General features: G+C 44.5%; 1 protein-coding gene across 3 annotated transcripts in view; it reads right to left on the reverse strand.

Moving 5' to 3' along the window:
• Nucleotides 1-17,737, reverse strand: part of LOC116953184 (astrotactin-2-like) — a 483,535-nt gene that overhangs the window by 51,668 nt on the left and 414,130 nt on the right. For all 3 annotated transcript variants that reach the window (XM_032973126.2, XM_032973123.2, XM_032973125.2), the window contains one exon: nucleotides 11,022-11,210. In XM_032973126.2, coding sequence (XP_032829017.2) covers nucleotides 11,022-11,210 — 189 coding nt within the window. The remainder of the gene's footprint in view (nucleotides 1-11,021; nucleotides 11,211-17,737) is intronic.

The raw sequence follows: 17,737 nt of genomic DNA on the forward strand, positions 1-17,737 counted from the left end.
TTTCGTGACTGCAGGGATTCATATTCTCGGTTCTTTCGGTAAAGTCACGTAGAAGGGAAATAATGTTTATTATTTTATTGTTTCCCTTCTACGTGACTTTACCGAAAGAACCAAGAATATGTCTAATTTCTCTTTGCTATATTTTTTTCATTTCTTCCCGTTACCCCATAGGTCAAGGAGACTATCAAAAACATCAGATTAAGAAAAGATTAAGTTGGTTAGGACAACTGCATCAAATGTGAATGAGAACAGAATTAATCGTCAGGCAGGCAATGCATTGAAATGCAAAGATACAATGGAAAGAATAAAGAGCAGAAAGTGGAGAAATGCATGAATTCCTATATGTAATTATAATCTTGATATAATCCATATTGCACTTAAACGTGCCAAACATGTTTCACGGTGGAAAAAAAAACAGCTGATGCATGTACACTTGGATAACTATTGGGTATGAAGGACTTAAATGTAATTGGAAGAGCATGGTAAGACTTGGCTCAGCTTGGCCGACAACTGGGAACTGGTGATGCTGCGTTGCCCCATGTGCCCTACGGAACGTAATCAGCTGCAACTGCTTTGTCCACATCTGAGCCAGAAGTTGCTCAACATGGGCGTGTCTGGCCACAACCCTTACAGCAGAGCCCCACCACTTCCCTGGTTAGCTCCAACCCCAACAGACACAAATCGGGATTGCAACGACCAAGCAAATGCGTCACACAGTGATTAAATACGTTGCAAAAAATCGCCGAGCAGATTCACTGTTGGAAGGTCGAGTCTGTCCCTACTCAAAGCCACCCTGGGTCGAGAAACTTCCCGCAACTGATTTCAGAGACGTCCGCATACAAATGATTCAGTTGCATGCAACCAAGCTGCTCAAACCACTCACTCAGGTGTGGACTTACGTTACAGGTAAAGACCTCACCCCATTGGACTGATGCTCTGCGCCGACCGTGTGCCCACTTTGCCTGACTCATGAAAGTCGGGCCCTGTATCAGGCAAGGGGCATTGGTGCTGCCACTTGGACAAAGACGGAGTTGTGATGGAATGCAGGCACTATTTCAAAGTCGGACCGTTGTGATTTAAAATGTAACTGGATCGAGCTTTTGGCCACTTTCAGGAATTATTACGAAGGCAGAGTTTTTTTTATAATTTCGAGGCGATCTTCAAACTGTAACTTAGTGGAACAGGTGTCGAAGGAGATGGGTGCATTAACTATGTCATCGTATTCTTGGTTCTCTCGGTAAAGTCACGTAGAAGGGAAACAATAAAATAATAAAAATATAAAACAATTAAATTCTCACGACGTTTCGACTGCAACACAAGCAATCATCATCAGGTGTGAAAACCACAGCAAGAAAAATTCACACCTGAAAACCACAGTAAGAACATTTTTCTTGCTGTGGTTTTCACACCTGATGATGATTGCTTGTGTTGCAGTCGAAACGTCCTAAGAATTTTATTGTTTTATATTTTTATTATTTTATTGTTTCCCTTCTACGTGACTTTACCGAAAGAACCAAGAATATGAATCCCTGCAGTCACGAAAGCTTTATATAAAAAAATATATATCATCGTAATAATATTTTAATATACTTCGTTCGAATTAATTACAATCAGTGTATACGAGTAGAAGATAATCAATGCTTACATTACGCATGCATACTACTTGAAATCAATCAATCAATGCTTTCTTTACACCTACGGTATAATCAGTGTGTGTGACGTCAGCAAGGAAACGCTTTTCATCAACAATCGTGCTTCAAGACATCAATGGGGTTGTTTTTTACATGTGTGGGTGGAAACCGACGCATGTGGAGAAACCCCACACATGCCAAGGCAGCAGCTTTCTACGCCACACAGATGGAACAGGTTGGAGCCCACATTTTTTGCCGCGTCGCCATCTCCTGGCAAGCTGAGGGGTGGTGGGTACGCAGCTCCAATCCTCGGCGCCCGCGGGAAAAAGGGAATTTCGCCACCGTTTGTCGAGATCCACCGACGCTCGCCCTCCACAGTGCTGGACTACAGAGGGGCAATGCATACGGTCACCGCTGCCTGGCCCAATCGACGAATCAATGGCACCGTTTAAATCCGCAGTGTCGCTTCCGCAGCGCTTCACGTCGGTAATGAAACGGTGATCGGTCCGCGGAAGAGGCGGGGGACTTAGATTTGTGTGGGGTGGAGCGGGGGTGGGGGGGTTAAAGTTTGCCAGATGTTACAACTATCGATGAGTACACAGAAGGTCCATCGACACCGATGCTTAATATGCACGGAAACAAATGAAAAGAGAGAATGTATAACGTGTGCAAATGCACTTTAGATCGAGGCAGAGGAAAAACTAAATCCAGTGCAGAGGTGCAGCGCCGTAAATTTATTTAAATGGCTACATTTGTCGGAGAAGGTTATAAGGACAACCCATTGATTACAGTTTGATGGTCATGGGAAGTACATCTACACGAGGGTTGGTGGCACGGCACAGTATACCATCTTTGTGAAGTTTAGTCGGGAGCGTTGAGCCAATGCCTTCGTACCCCAGCATCAATTTGCCGAAGCCATCTCACGGTCACATATGCGACCCTTACGAACTCACCGTGATCATCAGAAGCATCCGATTTTATTTTTTAATAATCAACAACAACAAAAAAACCTTCAATAACACAATATTCGTGTAACTCCAAGTGCCTGCTCTCTGTGCATCATAATGACCAGATTGGATAGTCTGCCAAGATTACACTCAGGTCTAATGTAAATTTAATCAGAGCACAAGCACAACAATCACAAATGAAATATTAATACGTGCACATTAGCCAGTGCATTGTGAATGTCTCGTAATAACAAACAGCTGTAAATTAACTCCTTCGATGATGTATCCGCTCTACTCGATTTGTGGGCATTAGGCAAATGCCGAATAAGCAAAAGCTTGGGGACCCAACCAGCTAAAAAGAGCCTGAGATTTTATTGGGGTGGGGGGGATAGGCATGCACCAAATATCTCCTGAGTAAATCTATATGTGTTTCATCACACAGTCTTGTATCACACCATCTCACTGAACATCTCTCGTTCACCTCCACATCTATTTACCTGGTTTCGACATCTTATCTCACTCAAATCTGTTAGCCACATCTCTCCCATCATCCACACCGGCTCTGTTTTCAATCAACACCTCTCGGCATCCCCAACACCGTTCACCTCCACATCTATTTAACTGGTGTCTACATCTTAACTCACTCCATCTGATAGCCACATCGCTCCTGTCATCCACACCAGCTCTGTCTTCAACCAACGTCTCTCGCATCCCCAACCAAGTTCACCTCCACATCTCTTTACCCGGATCCTACATCTTATCTCACTCCATCTGTAAGCCACATCTCTTCTGTCACACAAATGTCAACCTTCTAATTGTCATTTCAGGAGGGTTCATGAAATGAAAATGGAGTTTATACATTGCATAGGGCCGCCAATAGGCTTGCGCCAATACTGCTGTTAGTTGACCACTGAAAGGGCTTTGCAACAGAAATATTTTTTCCCAAACATCAGCGTAACTCTTAAGCAAAAAAGCTAACAAACCAAGGGTACGAATATATACAAGTGTGAATGTGTGAGATTAATTTGATTAAAACAACACAATATGTAATATGTTTACAATAACACCACACACACACACGTGTGAAGCAGTTAGCTCACTGCACAATGAACCTGGTGTGCCCCCTGGGTTTGATTCCTAGCCGTGGCTATGGTAGCGGTGAGTGATATTTGAACCAGTTCTCGCCGTTGCTCTGACCACCACCCACCATCGCCGAGCAGCACTGCACCGGTGTGGTGAAGTATGGTCAAACAAACCCCCATGACCAACACGATATGGGAAGGCCTTCATCCAACATCGGATTGACAAAGGGCTGAAAATTATTTCATATATGCATACAATAATATAAAACAATAATTCTATATTATATTTATACAGCCATAATATATTTGTTTTGGGTTAGATCGCGTAAATATGAATGTGTCGTTAAACACATTCACCACCCGACACAGCCGATTAGTAAGATTTGTCACGTGAACAGAACGTGGCCAATTCGTCACTAGTACAGCACACCGGTGAGTTGGAGAGCAAAGCCTCAACATTTACAATCTGAGTACGTCGTTTCGCTAGTAATTACAACTAGGATCATCAGGCGGACAGCCAGATTTGTGGAGAAATCCTCCTGTTTCCTTCCTTAAATAGAGGGATAGAGGGATAGATGTGATTACGTCACTTGTGAGACTACGTGTTATATTTATACGGACTCCAAACGTGCACATTGTCCAGGTCAGCAAGTATTCTGGGCTAGGTATATTTATAAAGAATGCAAATGTAAGATGCATTGACTGTTCTTTTGCCATAATAAAAGATGGCCTCATTGAAATTACTGGTAAATATATTCATAATACATGCGCATTTTATTCGTCCATTTACTTATGAAAACGTACGTTTCTTTCTTTCTTACAGCCCATGCACTCAAGCGTGTGAATACCCAGGGGTGTGGATTAGTGCTCGTGTAGAGTGGGAGAGTGTATCGATGCATCCATTTATGGGATTAATATTGAATTCTTAGCTCTTGACATATGCATGCAATTGCCTTTGTAAGGACTAGTAATGCTTTTCAATTCCTACACGTATTCAATGGGAGCTGATGGAAGCCCTTCCATACACCACTGTGGAGTCTTCTGCAGTGGCCACAATGTTGAAAATAATGTTTTTTTTTAATCGAATCGTGACCATGCTTCGAGACTATTCGTCACACCGCCGAATTGGGGTGCACGTGCAGCACACGTGTGGCATCTGCAAAGATACTCGCGAGTATTTAGCACCACAAAGTGCATGCCTCATGCCAGTATACAGTCCTATATTATTGTTCATTGTTAATCCATTGTTGAATGTCTAAAGTCAACTGTTTAACGTTCTAATTTTTATAACGTTTTTTTACGATGTTCAATGTTTAGACTGAGTGTGTGCGCAAATTAAACATAAACTCTGTCACTACTTTTCCAGACTCATAAACGAGCTGCGTTAGTTTACAATTAATATGAGGAACATTCATTTCTGATTTATTACCCTTATCCTTGCAGCAGGATTATATTTACGACATTGCAATATTCCTCTTATCCGCATCAACACGGGGGTCACTTTTGTCAGATCCTATTCCACGTGCCCATCTGTAGACACAACTGCTGATGTTTATCGCACAGGTTTTTGGCGGCCGTGGTTGTGTAGCGTCCTGCGGTGTGCTTTCGGCTTGCACCGTGACGCCTTTCCACGTGCGCCGGGAGCTTCGACGGGAGGTGAAGATCCCAAAGAAGCCGCGGGCATGTGGGGTGAAACGTTGGACATCATTCCGAACAACACGTGGTACGACACGAAAATACATCGGGGGAGCTCGAATACCTCCCGATATCTGTACTTTTGATTACCCGTGGGTAAACACGGATAAGTGGATGACTTGGGTGCCAGTTCTTTTGATTCGCGCCAATTATCTTTAAAATGCGGATAATAGGATGATTCAGCATTTTGGGGAGACCACTGATGGGGTAACCTCAACGTAGACGAGCCTGGATAACAGGGCGGAAATGCTTCCACCTTTGGGTTATTCGTCCAATGGGCCAGAGAGTAAGCCACTGTAGTATGTGATCCTTCGACGGAGGAGGAACAGCAAATCTACACGAACACTCTCCCGAAGCTCTCTCGTCGTGTCTAGCAGACCCTCGGCATTGGAATTTAGCTCCTGGACATGTTGCCATCATACGCAAGAATAGAATAGAACTCCTATCTGTGAAAAAATATATTATAGGGGAAAAAATTAGGATAAAATAAGTTGCGTGCAATGGGGCTGCATTAAAGATTGCTACATAGTTTTACTACATGTGTACACACACGCCATATGCAGCGAGTTTAATGTAATTTCCTTCTGGAACGTTCTTGTAAACTTCTTGTCAAATAAGAATGCGGCCGTTTAACAAAAAATGTAGCGGACAAATGTTTTTCCTCCCATAATTTCAATGGCAAATGTGCGTAAGTAACAATACGTAACTTTAAATTGACAATGCATACATGCAAAAAAAAACATGCTGCTATGAACTGTTAAACATTAACGTTCTCTCTCATGGCCGGCCTTGGTATTTGGGATTTCAATCAAAGTGCAATACTGCCCCCTCCTGTTCACTGCCGCTCATTAGACGCACGAGAATCCAAAGTGTGCAAAACCAGTGGGTACCATCAGAGCTTGAAATTTGTAGCGAGACAAAACGCCTGTGGGCTCTCACCTGAATCACGATTCCACGAACAAACCCACCCCAAATGTTGGTTCCAGTCGCCCGTCATTATAACCTGGTTCTCTTAATTTTGAACACGTGGGCTTTCTTAAACCATGCAACAGGTTCTGCAAGTGTCCTGAGTTTATGGTCTTAATTCACGCCAAGTCTCACCAATGAAAGCACACATACACACACACACAAAGCCCACGATTTAAAATAAGTTGTTTTACTTAATTTGAGACTTTTAAAATTTGATTTAATATAATATGAAAATGTGTGCCTCGAGTGTGGATAAAGAGGCCTCTTGTAGCGACTTCGGAAGGAATCTTGTAACGTAAACTTGCGGGGGGGGGGGGGGGCGGCGTACTCTTGACACAGAACGGTGGATGCGCCGATAGGAGTTCCATTTGTAAACTTATCTCGCTAAATGCCAATAACACAATCGGAATAAAAACAAGGAATCGAGAGAGAGAGAGCGGGGTGGAAAAACGGAGCAATAAAAACCAAAGAGTCGCAGGATGTTTGCGGTGAGATGGTGAAACACCGCCACCTTGTGGAAATGTACCGAATGTGTATCTACAGTTATGATATACGCTTATTTTAAATAGTATTGTTGTAGTGGAGGGGGAGGGGGTTTCTGCCGAGATGGACTTGCAATCACAGTGGACTTTACAACCCAGAGGTTACCCATTCGATTCCATCTCCTGGCGCGGCAGTCGAATCAACGGTTCAAGTTCCTTCAACATGGGTACACCACCACCAGAGCCGTCTGGTTGTGGTGGTGTGCACAGTGAATCGTGGTGGTGTGCACAGTGAATCTGGGCGACTGCCCCGGGCCCCGCTCTTTGGGGGGGGGGGGGTTAGGGGGGCCCGCGATTCGACATCACAATGTCAGACGTGATACGTTCGGTTTAGTTTGAAGGCGTTGGGGACCTTCACTGTGTGAATTTCCCCGGTCCCCACACCCCCCAACCCATGGACGGCCCTGACCACCACAGTCGATCGGCAAGGCCACACACGTGGAGGATGGGGTAACGTGCGGCTTACCCCCCAGGTCTTGCAAGCGTATGAATCTCTACAGCTCACTCCAGTGGTGGCCCTTCCACAGGCAGTGGCGCGAGCCACAAATAGCTGGGCTGTAACATTTGCCGTTCATCGTTAAAGTGACGAAGTTTCAAGTTCATTTAACCAGACGGTAACTCAAGGGGAGTCAGGACAGTCTTATTTGACCTGGCGTGTTAGTCATGCCTGTTGGGCGATGACTGCCATGCATAATCCCAAGTGAATAATTTTCAGTGTCATTTTCGAATTTTTACAAATCTGGACCATGAAGGCCAGCGCCCAATCAAGCCTCCTCTTGCGAATTAAGTCGGGGGGCTCTCGATCGGTGGGTAGTAATGGCATTGTTGATTATTACTCCTGCAGTAATAATGAGGGTGACTACCGCTGGACTGTGCCTCCCCTTGTTTAATTTTGTTATTTTGTCACGGAAGGTGGGGGGCGGGGGTGAGGAGAGGAATAATGTAACCAAACAAAAACCAGAAATAAAATAACATAAACTCGATGTCCAAGTTTGTCATTCTTGTTTTTGCCCAGGAGCAATTATCACCGTGTGTTAACGTATGCAAACATAGTAGAGGTTTTTGGGATCGATGGCAGAAATATAAATGTGTCGTTAAACCCGACACAGCCAATTAGCGAGGTTTGTCACGTAAACAAAACGTGGCCAATTCGTTACCAGTTCAGCACACCGGTGTGTTGGAGAGTAAACCAACAACACTTACTATTCGAGTAGCATGACTTTTCGCCGGTAATTACAACAACCAGCATCATCAGGTGACAGCCAGATTTGTGCACAAACAAAGCTCTGTTATCGATATCGGTCGCGAAAAGCCTACGTGTTAAACTAATGTATCTATAAATTTTGATTGAAAGCTTTCGTGACTGCAGTGATTCATATTCTTGGTTCTTTCGGTAAAGTCACGTTGAAGGGAAACAATAAAATATATATATAAAACAATACAATTCTCACGACGTTTCGACTGCAACACAAGCAGTCATCAGCAGTTTGTCAAATCGCTATCCGTGGTGCTAACGTTTAAAAATAAATAAATACAAACCGCCACTTCTTTCAAATGTTCTTGCCGTTGGTTTTCACACCTGATGATGACTGCTTGTGTTGCAGTCGAAACGTCGTGAGAATTTTATTGTTTTATATATATTATTATTTTATTGTTTCCCTTCAACGTGACTTTACCGAAGGAACCAAGAATATAATGTATGCATGTAGAACTTATTTCGCACCGTACATAGTCAACCGTGCTAATATTTAATTATCGGTGATGTAGTATCCAGACCCCATCACTTCTCCCCAGCCCACATTTTCCCGGCTATTCATTGCTGGGTTTGGCAGCAAGAAGGAGGATCATGTTAATGAGCAGCACAGGTAATTTTAAATGCTGGATTTCTCGTGCGGTGCAGAGATTACGCTTCCAATCCTCACAACTCTGTGTTTCAGACCACGATTGGTCATACTGGGGGGGGGGGGGGGGGGGGGGGAAATAAATCATTGCTCACCATTGCCTTAAAATAAAATAAGGATTCCATGCGGAGTTTGTAATTGCAAAACAACAAAGATGAAGTTATTTTACATGTGATTAATTAAAATCTTGATGTTTGTAAACATGTCAAGTTATTATTAAAATATCACTTCTTTAAAAGAAAAATAAGTTATTAGCCACTCTGTCTTATAAGTCGCCACAAAGTGTACAATTAGCACGATGCAATTAATTTGCACAACAATTATATAATCAAAACACGAGGACACGCAGAAGTGCAGATACACGCAAATAGGCACCGATCAAAACGAGACGATCTTGGACTTGGTGTAAGCCTTCCCCAGGCCCAGTAGCAAAGTGTGACAATTAAAACAACCGATGTCGCTAGAAATTGTTATTACTTATTGGGAAAAATCATCCACGCCTGGAATATATATGTCACGTCTGGTGTGAAACTCCTCGTTCCGACCAGACTCTGCTTGATGAAATTCAACATGAATCGGTAGAGCCGATTTACCCTCCTGTGCTTACCGAATGACTCCAGTCTCTCTTTCACTGCCGTTAAGCTGCTTCCCTTTGTTATTCTTCGCCGCTACTTAGCACGGTCTCTGTTCTCATGAGCTCCACGCCTCTCTCTGCCTCCACCCCTTTCGGTGACTCTTTCCACCCCGTCAGACTGTTTCCTCTCATCCATACTTTTTGTTCACGATCAAATTGCAACAGCAAATTATTTGGTGGTACTGCGCTGAAAGTGGTGCATAAGCACAAATAGCAAAACAAAAAACTAACATTCGCCAACCATGATGTGGCCTTAAAAATGTCAAATTATAGAATGTGCAACATTTTGGACAATGGTCTTTCTTCGTAGCAGAGCTGGCCAATGGCAAAGATGGTGAACAGCACAGAGAGAGAGTGCTCTGCTGAAGGCCTATTGCCTAGAACGTCCCCTATGACATACTTGTTCTGTGCAAGGCAGTGCTAGTGACGAAAGAGTAGAGTCCGTTTTAAAATTGTACGGCGTAACATTGCTCTTCCTACGATTGTTCGACTTTGCAAAACTTCCATCATCTCGTTTTCCAAGTTATAATACATATATACGGTATTGTTTACGCATGGTGTACCATCGTTGGTCCTCATAGTTGCTGGCTTTGGAAATCCTCTGCCATCGTCTCTCTTGCCAAGTTCTTGCAATCTCAATCGATCCAAGAAACGCGCTCATTCTTATCTGCTCTTAGTTGAAACGACACGCAAGAATGTGCAAAAATAGCACGACGGCCTTTGTACAAAAAAAAACCATCAGCGTCTCACCGATGTGTTTTTTTTTTGCACTTGCGCAAGCGTACGTGTGCGCTTTTAGCACATTCCCACGCGCGTTCACGTCGCACCACACACTGCTGGGCGCGACGTCCGGCGTCGTTTCGCCGCACGAGCCCGGGGGGACTTCTGAAGTCCCCCGATGTTCTCTCGGGAACATAATGAAAAATAAATGTTTTTCATTATTTTTATTCACTTTCTTTTTATTTTTTTTCCATCTGCGTGACTTTACCGAGAGAACTAAAGAATAAGCAAGCACTACCGATCATTTACTGGCTTGCTGAAGCAGGAAATGAACCATAACAACAATAATATGAACATATTGGCAGACAGACATGAATGTATGTATGTATGTTCAACTTTCGATTTAAAGCTTTCGTGACTGCAAGGATTCATCTTCTTTGGTTCTTTCGGTAAAGTCACGTAGAATGTCGTCCCGACAGTTCTGTACCTTTCACCTGAAGACGGCCGCTTGCGTTGTGGCCGAAACGTCGTGAGAATTTTATTGTGTTATTTTATTATTTTATTCTCATTCTACGTGACTTTACCGAAAGAACCAAAGAATATGTTCAACTTCTTTTGCACCGTACATAGCCAACCGTGCTAATCGGAGGTGCCCGGGGAAAGACAACGAACTAAACACAGAAAGCAGTTCTAAAGAAATTTGTTTTCAATCCACATGTAAAAGTGCATAGCCCCAGTGGCTTCCTAATATCGGAAGATATTAGTTCGTTGTCTTTCCCGACGCAGTGACCGTCTTCGTTCCATGGCGAGTCAAAAGACAATGAAAGTAATAACAACGCCCGGATGGACGGGACACTCGCGAGAGAGACAAGCTCGGTGGAGAACCGCGATAGCTCCCACCTTTGCTGAGCCTCTGGTACTGCATCCACATCTGTCGCTGCAGGCGCTTGCTGGGGAAGCGCATGGTGCAGTGGCGCTCCGAGCCGTACAGCGCCTCGGTCATGAAGCGGCTTCCGAAGTCGGCGGCCAGAGCGAGGAACTCGTCCCGCGAGCTCTCGGGACTCAGGGCTCCGATGGCCTTGACGAAGCCTGCGGTGCGGGAACGACGTCTTAGCCGGCGAGCTGGTGTCGCAAACGATGCAAGGGTCATTTTTTTTTCACGACGTGGAAATCCATCGCAGCGTCGCTTCCGCCTAACTTCGCAACCGTTTAACACGTAGCATGCCTTCGCGACGCAATATTATTCACAATAAAGTTTTTTTTTGGGTTAGATCGCGTGAGCATAAATGCGTCGCATTTTGCACTTTTATTGCATCGACTTTTTGAAAATATCAACGCGCGAAAATATTTTGCAGGATGGACGGCGCAATTATCGTGGACCGCGTTTCGCACGCTGCTTCGTAGTGTCGCTATATTGTGGCGATCGTACAGGGAAAAGGAACAATCTACCACCCACCCTCACACCCCACAGCCTCTTTCCACCTCAGCGATTTGATAATGCCATGATTTGGGCTTCCGCTTTGAGTCAAGAGTCAATCTTTTTTTTTTGTCTCCATTCACCGCCTCATTTGTATCCGGCCCTCACATTCTTCCGTACCGTTTGTAGGGGGTTTTGTTCACTGCATTGGGCCAGAATATACCATTAGCAAATACATTTCCTGCAATCAAAATGCATTGTTTATCATGTGCATGACTCGATGTGTGTATCTTTGAGCGCAATAAGCGCGAGGCTCGATCGACATGCATGTATCACTCCTGCCAGTCGCCATTCGGAATCTTGCTCAGAAACCAGACTAGTTTCTCTTTAGATTTAAAGCTTTCGAGACTGCAGTAATTCATATTCTTAGTTTTTTCGGTAAAGTCACGTCGAAGAGAAACAACAAAATAATAAAATATGTAAAGCAACATATATTTTATTATTTTGTTGTTTCTCTTCAACGTGACTTTACCGAAAAAAACTAAGAATATAGTTTCTCTTTCTTATGTCATTGCGGCGAAGCCTCGGCTTCTGTTGGCTGCAGGGATCACGTGGACAAATTACGTTCAACATACGAATTGAAAACAAACAATACATTAGGTGCATTGCTACGTTTTGCACGGAGTTTTTATTTGCTTGCACAAACCTCAGCACATTCGTCAAAAACACACTGTGGCCTTCGCAAACAAAGTATATATTCTCTGACAACTCGGGGCAACGGCCCTTCGTCATGGCATATCTGCTTCGTTGCCTATCACATACGTTTCTTTTTTAAGGCCACAGTGTTATTTGACGAATGTGTTGAGACTTTTGTTACGTGTTACTCGCTTTTACATGCATACATACACACACACACGTGCTCACACGTTTAGAGCAGTGGTTCAAATCCCCGTTGGGGGATTCCGCTCGGCTCATCATTCCTTCTGGGTATCGTTGTATACGTCGGTTATGATGAGAACACCAGGTGGGGAGTCCGAAGCCATTGTTGTTATATGGATAGACTTCTCCCCTGCCATTTCAAGTAAGAATATCCACAAATGTTGAAGGATTACCAATGGAAATTAATTCCAGTGATTTTGGCAAAAGAGGAACTGTGACCTTTGACTTTATATAGACCCCAAAAAAATCCACAAATAAAGGCTCAGTGTCAATCAAGTCTCCGTGAGGCTGCAGTCTAGGGTCACCAACTGTCTGGGCTTGACCCAAACAGCCCAGGAAATGGCATCTTTCGCAGGAATCGATTCGTGCCTAGATACGGTGGTATTGTGTTCAACTTTATTCCAGTATACTGCACAGTTCTAATAAACCTAGGCTGACAGACATATTTCTGGGGTTGGGGCTGTGGAAAAGTTGGCAACCTTACTTTCTATTCTTGGTTCTTTCGGTAACTTTACCGAAAGAACCAAGAATATTAATCACTGCAGTCACGAAAGCTTTAAATCAAAACCTTATTTTCTGTCGTAAAAAAATTCACCGCTGACACTTGGAATAACTAGAAAGCACGCAGACCAGAACACTTGACAGTTCTAGTTGGCTTATGGTGACAACAAATGAATTCTGCAAAGTCCCAGAAAACACGTCATAAAAGGAAAAAGTATGTTCACCATTAGCGCAATACATCTGCTCACTGGAATAATACCCATTCTTTCAAAAGCGCCAACAGTTGGGATTGTAAAAAAAAGATGAAATTATGAGCGCCAGGGGAAAACAGTTGCAAGCGAGGGCACAAATACTATTTACGTTATAATCATGAATCTCCATCAGTGTTTTTTAGCAATGGACAACTCGACCATAATAAACAGAGTTCAGGATAACATAGGCACAGGCGTTTAATTGCGTTAAACCAAGAGAAATATGTCAGAGACCAGCTGCCAAACATTGTTAATTGAAATTATCCCTTAGTTAACAGTGCTTGAATTTGGACTTATGAAATGTTTACCAATTCAATCGACCGTAACATGTAATCGAGTAATTCATGCCAAAAATAAGCTGTGTTGTTGTTTTGCCCCTAAACAAATCAAGACAAATTTCTACTTCTCTCAAATATTACGGCCGAGACGTTTCGTCAATTAATTAAATTAATCATTGTCATCACCTATTTGTTTGTGGTCGATGACTCAGCACTCTTAAAAAATATTGCCCCCCCCCCACGCCACACCCTGCCTCCTGAAGACAGGAACCCCCCCCCCCCCCTAGAAGCTACATTCAGTACGATGAGGCTGATGATGCGGATAACGTCACAAAGCCCTGTTTGTCACCTCCCGTCCAGTGGCACACGTGAGAACAGCCGTGATATTTTTTTCGTTTACAACTATTTGCATGTGTTATTCGATTAGTTGGGTAATCGGATCGATAATCGAAAGAGTAATTGATTACGTAGATAATCCAATGTCCGAGCTCTCTCAAACATCTGTGATAAGGAAGACCTCTCAGCGGCATGGAGACAGACGCCCTAAGGTACAACTATGGAGTGGGTCACAGGTCAGCGTGTACTCCTACATATTTTAGGAGCAAAACAAGAGAATGCCGTGAGCACCATCTGTCGAGGACAGAATAATTTACAAGTCAGGCTTTCATAACAAAAAAAGTAAAACATGACCGATCTCACACCATACTAACCCATGGGCAAATCTTGCACAATGCCGAAGCAACAGTGCAATATTACAGGCAAGGTTTCGCCGCATGTGCTGTCTGAAGTTGCCGCAATCTTCAGAATAATTGCAAAAAAAATTTGAAACGGCCAATTAATTACACGATTTTGCAGAACGTGGCATCTGGCCAGTATCCTGCTCGTTAATGTAGGTACACACATATACACACACCTGGCTTTGTTACCCCACAGGTGCGTTTCCCATCGGAAACAAACAAAATCGATGGAACGCGTGGATAAAACTTGCACGATTAATTACCCGTGACAAGTTAATAGATGCAAAACAGCGAAAATCCGTTTGTGTTTATAGGAAAAGGGCAAAGGCGCAATACCTGCAAATTCCTGCTCATGCCATCGCTGGCTGGCAGGAAGGCCCTCCGCTAGAGGGAGCTCTAGAAAGGCCCCTTCTAGAGCATATATGTTAGCCTATTCTTTCACCCTGACCAGATATCTGGGAAGAGGAATCCCTCAGGTTTCACTACACCGCACCTGCCAATCGACGGACTGTGATGCACTGTGCGTATAGAACTTTATATGAAATATAAATTGCGGGCATATACTCCATGGGGAAATGCAATGGAAACACGAAACACAAACAAAAATGCCTATGTCGATTTCATTTGCGCGTCGGTAATTCAAGCGTCAAGAGTGACTTTCCGGCTCAAATCTGCATCGAGTCCGTTCTCGTCTCCTGTTTACAGCCCTGAGCCAGCGATATGAATTCCAATACCCTTACAGTGGGGGGAATGAGTCTCCCCATAGAACAACCCGCTGTTGACTTCCTCGCAAAGTGCTAACTCTTTTCATTGACCCCGGAGGGATGATAGGGCTGATTCAACCTCCAAACCGGGTTTGAAAATGCAACCTTCCCGAACGCGATCCGCTCGCTCCACCGCTGAGCCGCCATGCTGACAAGACGTCTCGGAAGGGGTGAGCGTACATGTGATTTAGTCTGACCTTTTATTTGTGTTTTCCCTAAGGCGAGGTCCCTTCGTTAGATCTCGAATGCATGAATGTCATTGAATGGTAACCGCAATCTGTCTCCCAGTTTGTTTATTGCAATTATTTCCATTTCATGACCACGCGAAAAAAGGGGGCCCGGAAAGACTTCTGGCAAGAAAAAAAAAGGAAGGAGCAGTTGCTGCATGATCGTGTTATACAATCCCCTGGTGGAGAGGCAGCCGCGGTGGCCAGGCACGCCTCTTTACTTGACGCATATTTGCTATTAAAATGCAGCCTGTCGCGCTGGGCACAGTTTCTCCCCCTCGCACCCCACCGCACCCCCCCCCCCCCTAATGAAATGAGCTGATGTCACATTGGTATAAATGCAGTGTTTGAGCGGGAGTCGCAGAGCGAGACGCTTGGAGGTTTAGGCATAGGTGCAGCCCTGAAATTGCTCGCTCATGCCGCTTGCTGGCGGAACCTCAAATTGAAGAAGCTCTTTCTGGAGAGAGCCCCTCCAGGCGGTGCTTTGGTCTACTCTTTGACACTGGGCAGGCGTCTTGGAAGAGGTGGGATCAACCCGTATGTTACCCCTCTGCGTGCGACCACCTGCTGATCGGCTGTGGTTGCACCCATTTGTACTGCTGTGCAGACAGAGGCAAGGGGGCGGCGGCGGGGAGGGGATTTCAACAAGTTTGCCCCATTGTCTCAACGGATGGATCCAACGATCTCTGCACGACAGGACCAGTGTGCTTGCCGTAACACGACGGAAACATTCGCGGCAAGTTGGAAGTGATCAAATCACATCGGCCTGCGTGTTACAATAGGCAAAAAAAGCATTGCGAATGTTGCCTTCGCCCGACAAATCCTTGGAAAAGAATCTCCACCTCACAGCGAGGCACCTGAGGTGGTGACAGGCACCGAGAACAATTTTAACACGTCGGCTTTCGCGACCAATGTCATCCATATTTACGCGATCTAACCCGAAAAAACCTAACCCAAAAAAAACCTAACCCCCTCCAAATAAACTCTATTATAGATGAACAATTTTGTCACGCGGGAATTTTTTTTGCAGCGACGAAATTGCACACTCATACGCGAGTGTGCATATTCTTAGCAAACGCAATCCTAATATTACATCAACAAAAATAGGCAGCGATGGAAACCGCCTTAAAGCCTCAGTACTTTTACCACGGGCCTAGGAGAGCTTTGCTTAATGCTGCACCGCAGAGGTCTCCGTCGGTGCTTTATTTTACACCTCATTTGAGAGTGCTCCATTGTCATTCGAGCGGTGTCCAGATTCTGGTTCGTGTTGGGAGTGGTCCTACATCTGAGGCAGTGGGCAATCTGAGCAGCGATAATGATGTGGCTGCTTTGGTCAGAGAGCCTTCCAATACACAATATTCTCAGAAATGACAAGATGCACCAATAGTATATTTTTTTACAATTTTATTTCCGTAATTATCATAATTGCGATCGTGATAATGCCAATTATTTAACCAGGAAAACCTCACCAAGTCCCAAGGCTCCTTTTTTTTCCGGAGAGATTCTGCATTCAGATGTTTTGCCAATAACATTAATGAGCGTTTTTATTTATGTGGGAGGAAACTGGAGGAGAATCAAGTGAAAACCCATGAGTATGAGGGTTTCAAAATTAGCACTGATATCTCTTGGCCACTTCATCCACTCGCCTTATGCCTGCAATGCCTGGCAAGCCCTGGTGTCGCCTCATCCAAGTATAAAGCAAGTTCAACCATGGTTACCTTCCGAGCGACTTTTCCCAATTGCTGAATGGCCTTCATCGTAAATTGTTTTAGTTGTAATTGCAAACGGGTAAAGGTGCAGCACTGCCACCGCTTACTCAGCACACTGTTGGTGGAAGTGCCTTCGCTAAAGGGAGCAGTACAGAGCCTCTCTAGAGGGCGTTCGGCCTGCTCCACCACGCTGGCCAGATATCTTGGAAGTGGTGGGAGCACTCACACTTTACCCCATCAAACACGACCTGCTGATCGACGAACTTGTCGCGCACCCATTTATACCGCTGAATGGACAGAGGCAGGGGCCATTTAAACTAAGTGTCCATTGTGTTGACTGCCACGACAGGAACATCTAACCAGCGACCTCTGTTTTGCAAGTCCAGTGTGTAAACATCACACCATGGCAGCATCCCCTTGTATCTGCAAAGTCCTTTATGATCCAGGGTGCTATAATGAATCGGCCGCGGCAACGTGAGAAATGGTGACAGTTTTGGGAAGCCTTCATCCACCAGTGGATTGACCATGGCTAATGACGACGATGAGAGCCTATCTCAGGAAGGCCCTGCTGAGAATGTTTGGGCAATTAACCCTTTCCCTTTCCGATGACGAACGTGTATGTCGTCAGTTTTTCTTCCAATTCCATTCCGATAATGTACGCATACGTTCAAAACGAAACCAGAAGCAAAACCTAAAATTAAATAACTGTATCAGTACCGAGGCTCCAGCAAGGCCATGCGGGAGGGCCATGTGGCATGGCGCCAGCTATCATAGAATGCGTGTCGCTACGGTT

This window comes from Petromyzon marinus, chromosome 50, assembly GCF_048934315.1.
Source record: "Petromyzon marinus isolate PM22_M1 ecotype Great Lakes invasive population chromosome 50, UKy_Petmar_22M1.pri1.0, whole genome shotgun sequence".
Taxonomy (NCBI): Eukaryota; Metazoa; Chordata; class Hyperoartia; order Petromyzontiformes; family Petromyzontidae; genus Petromyzon; species Petromyzon marinus.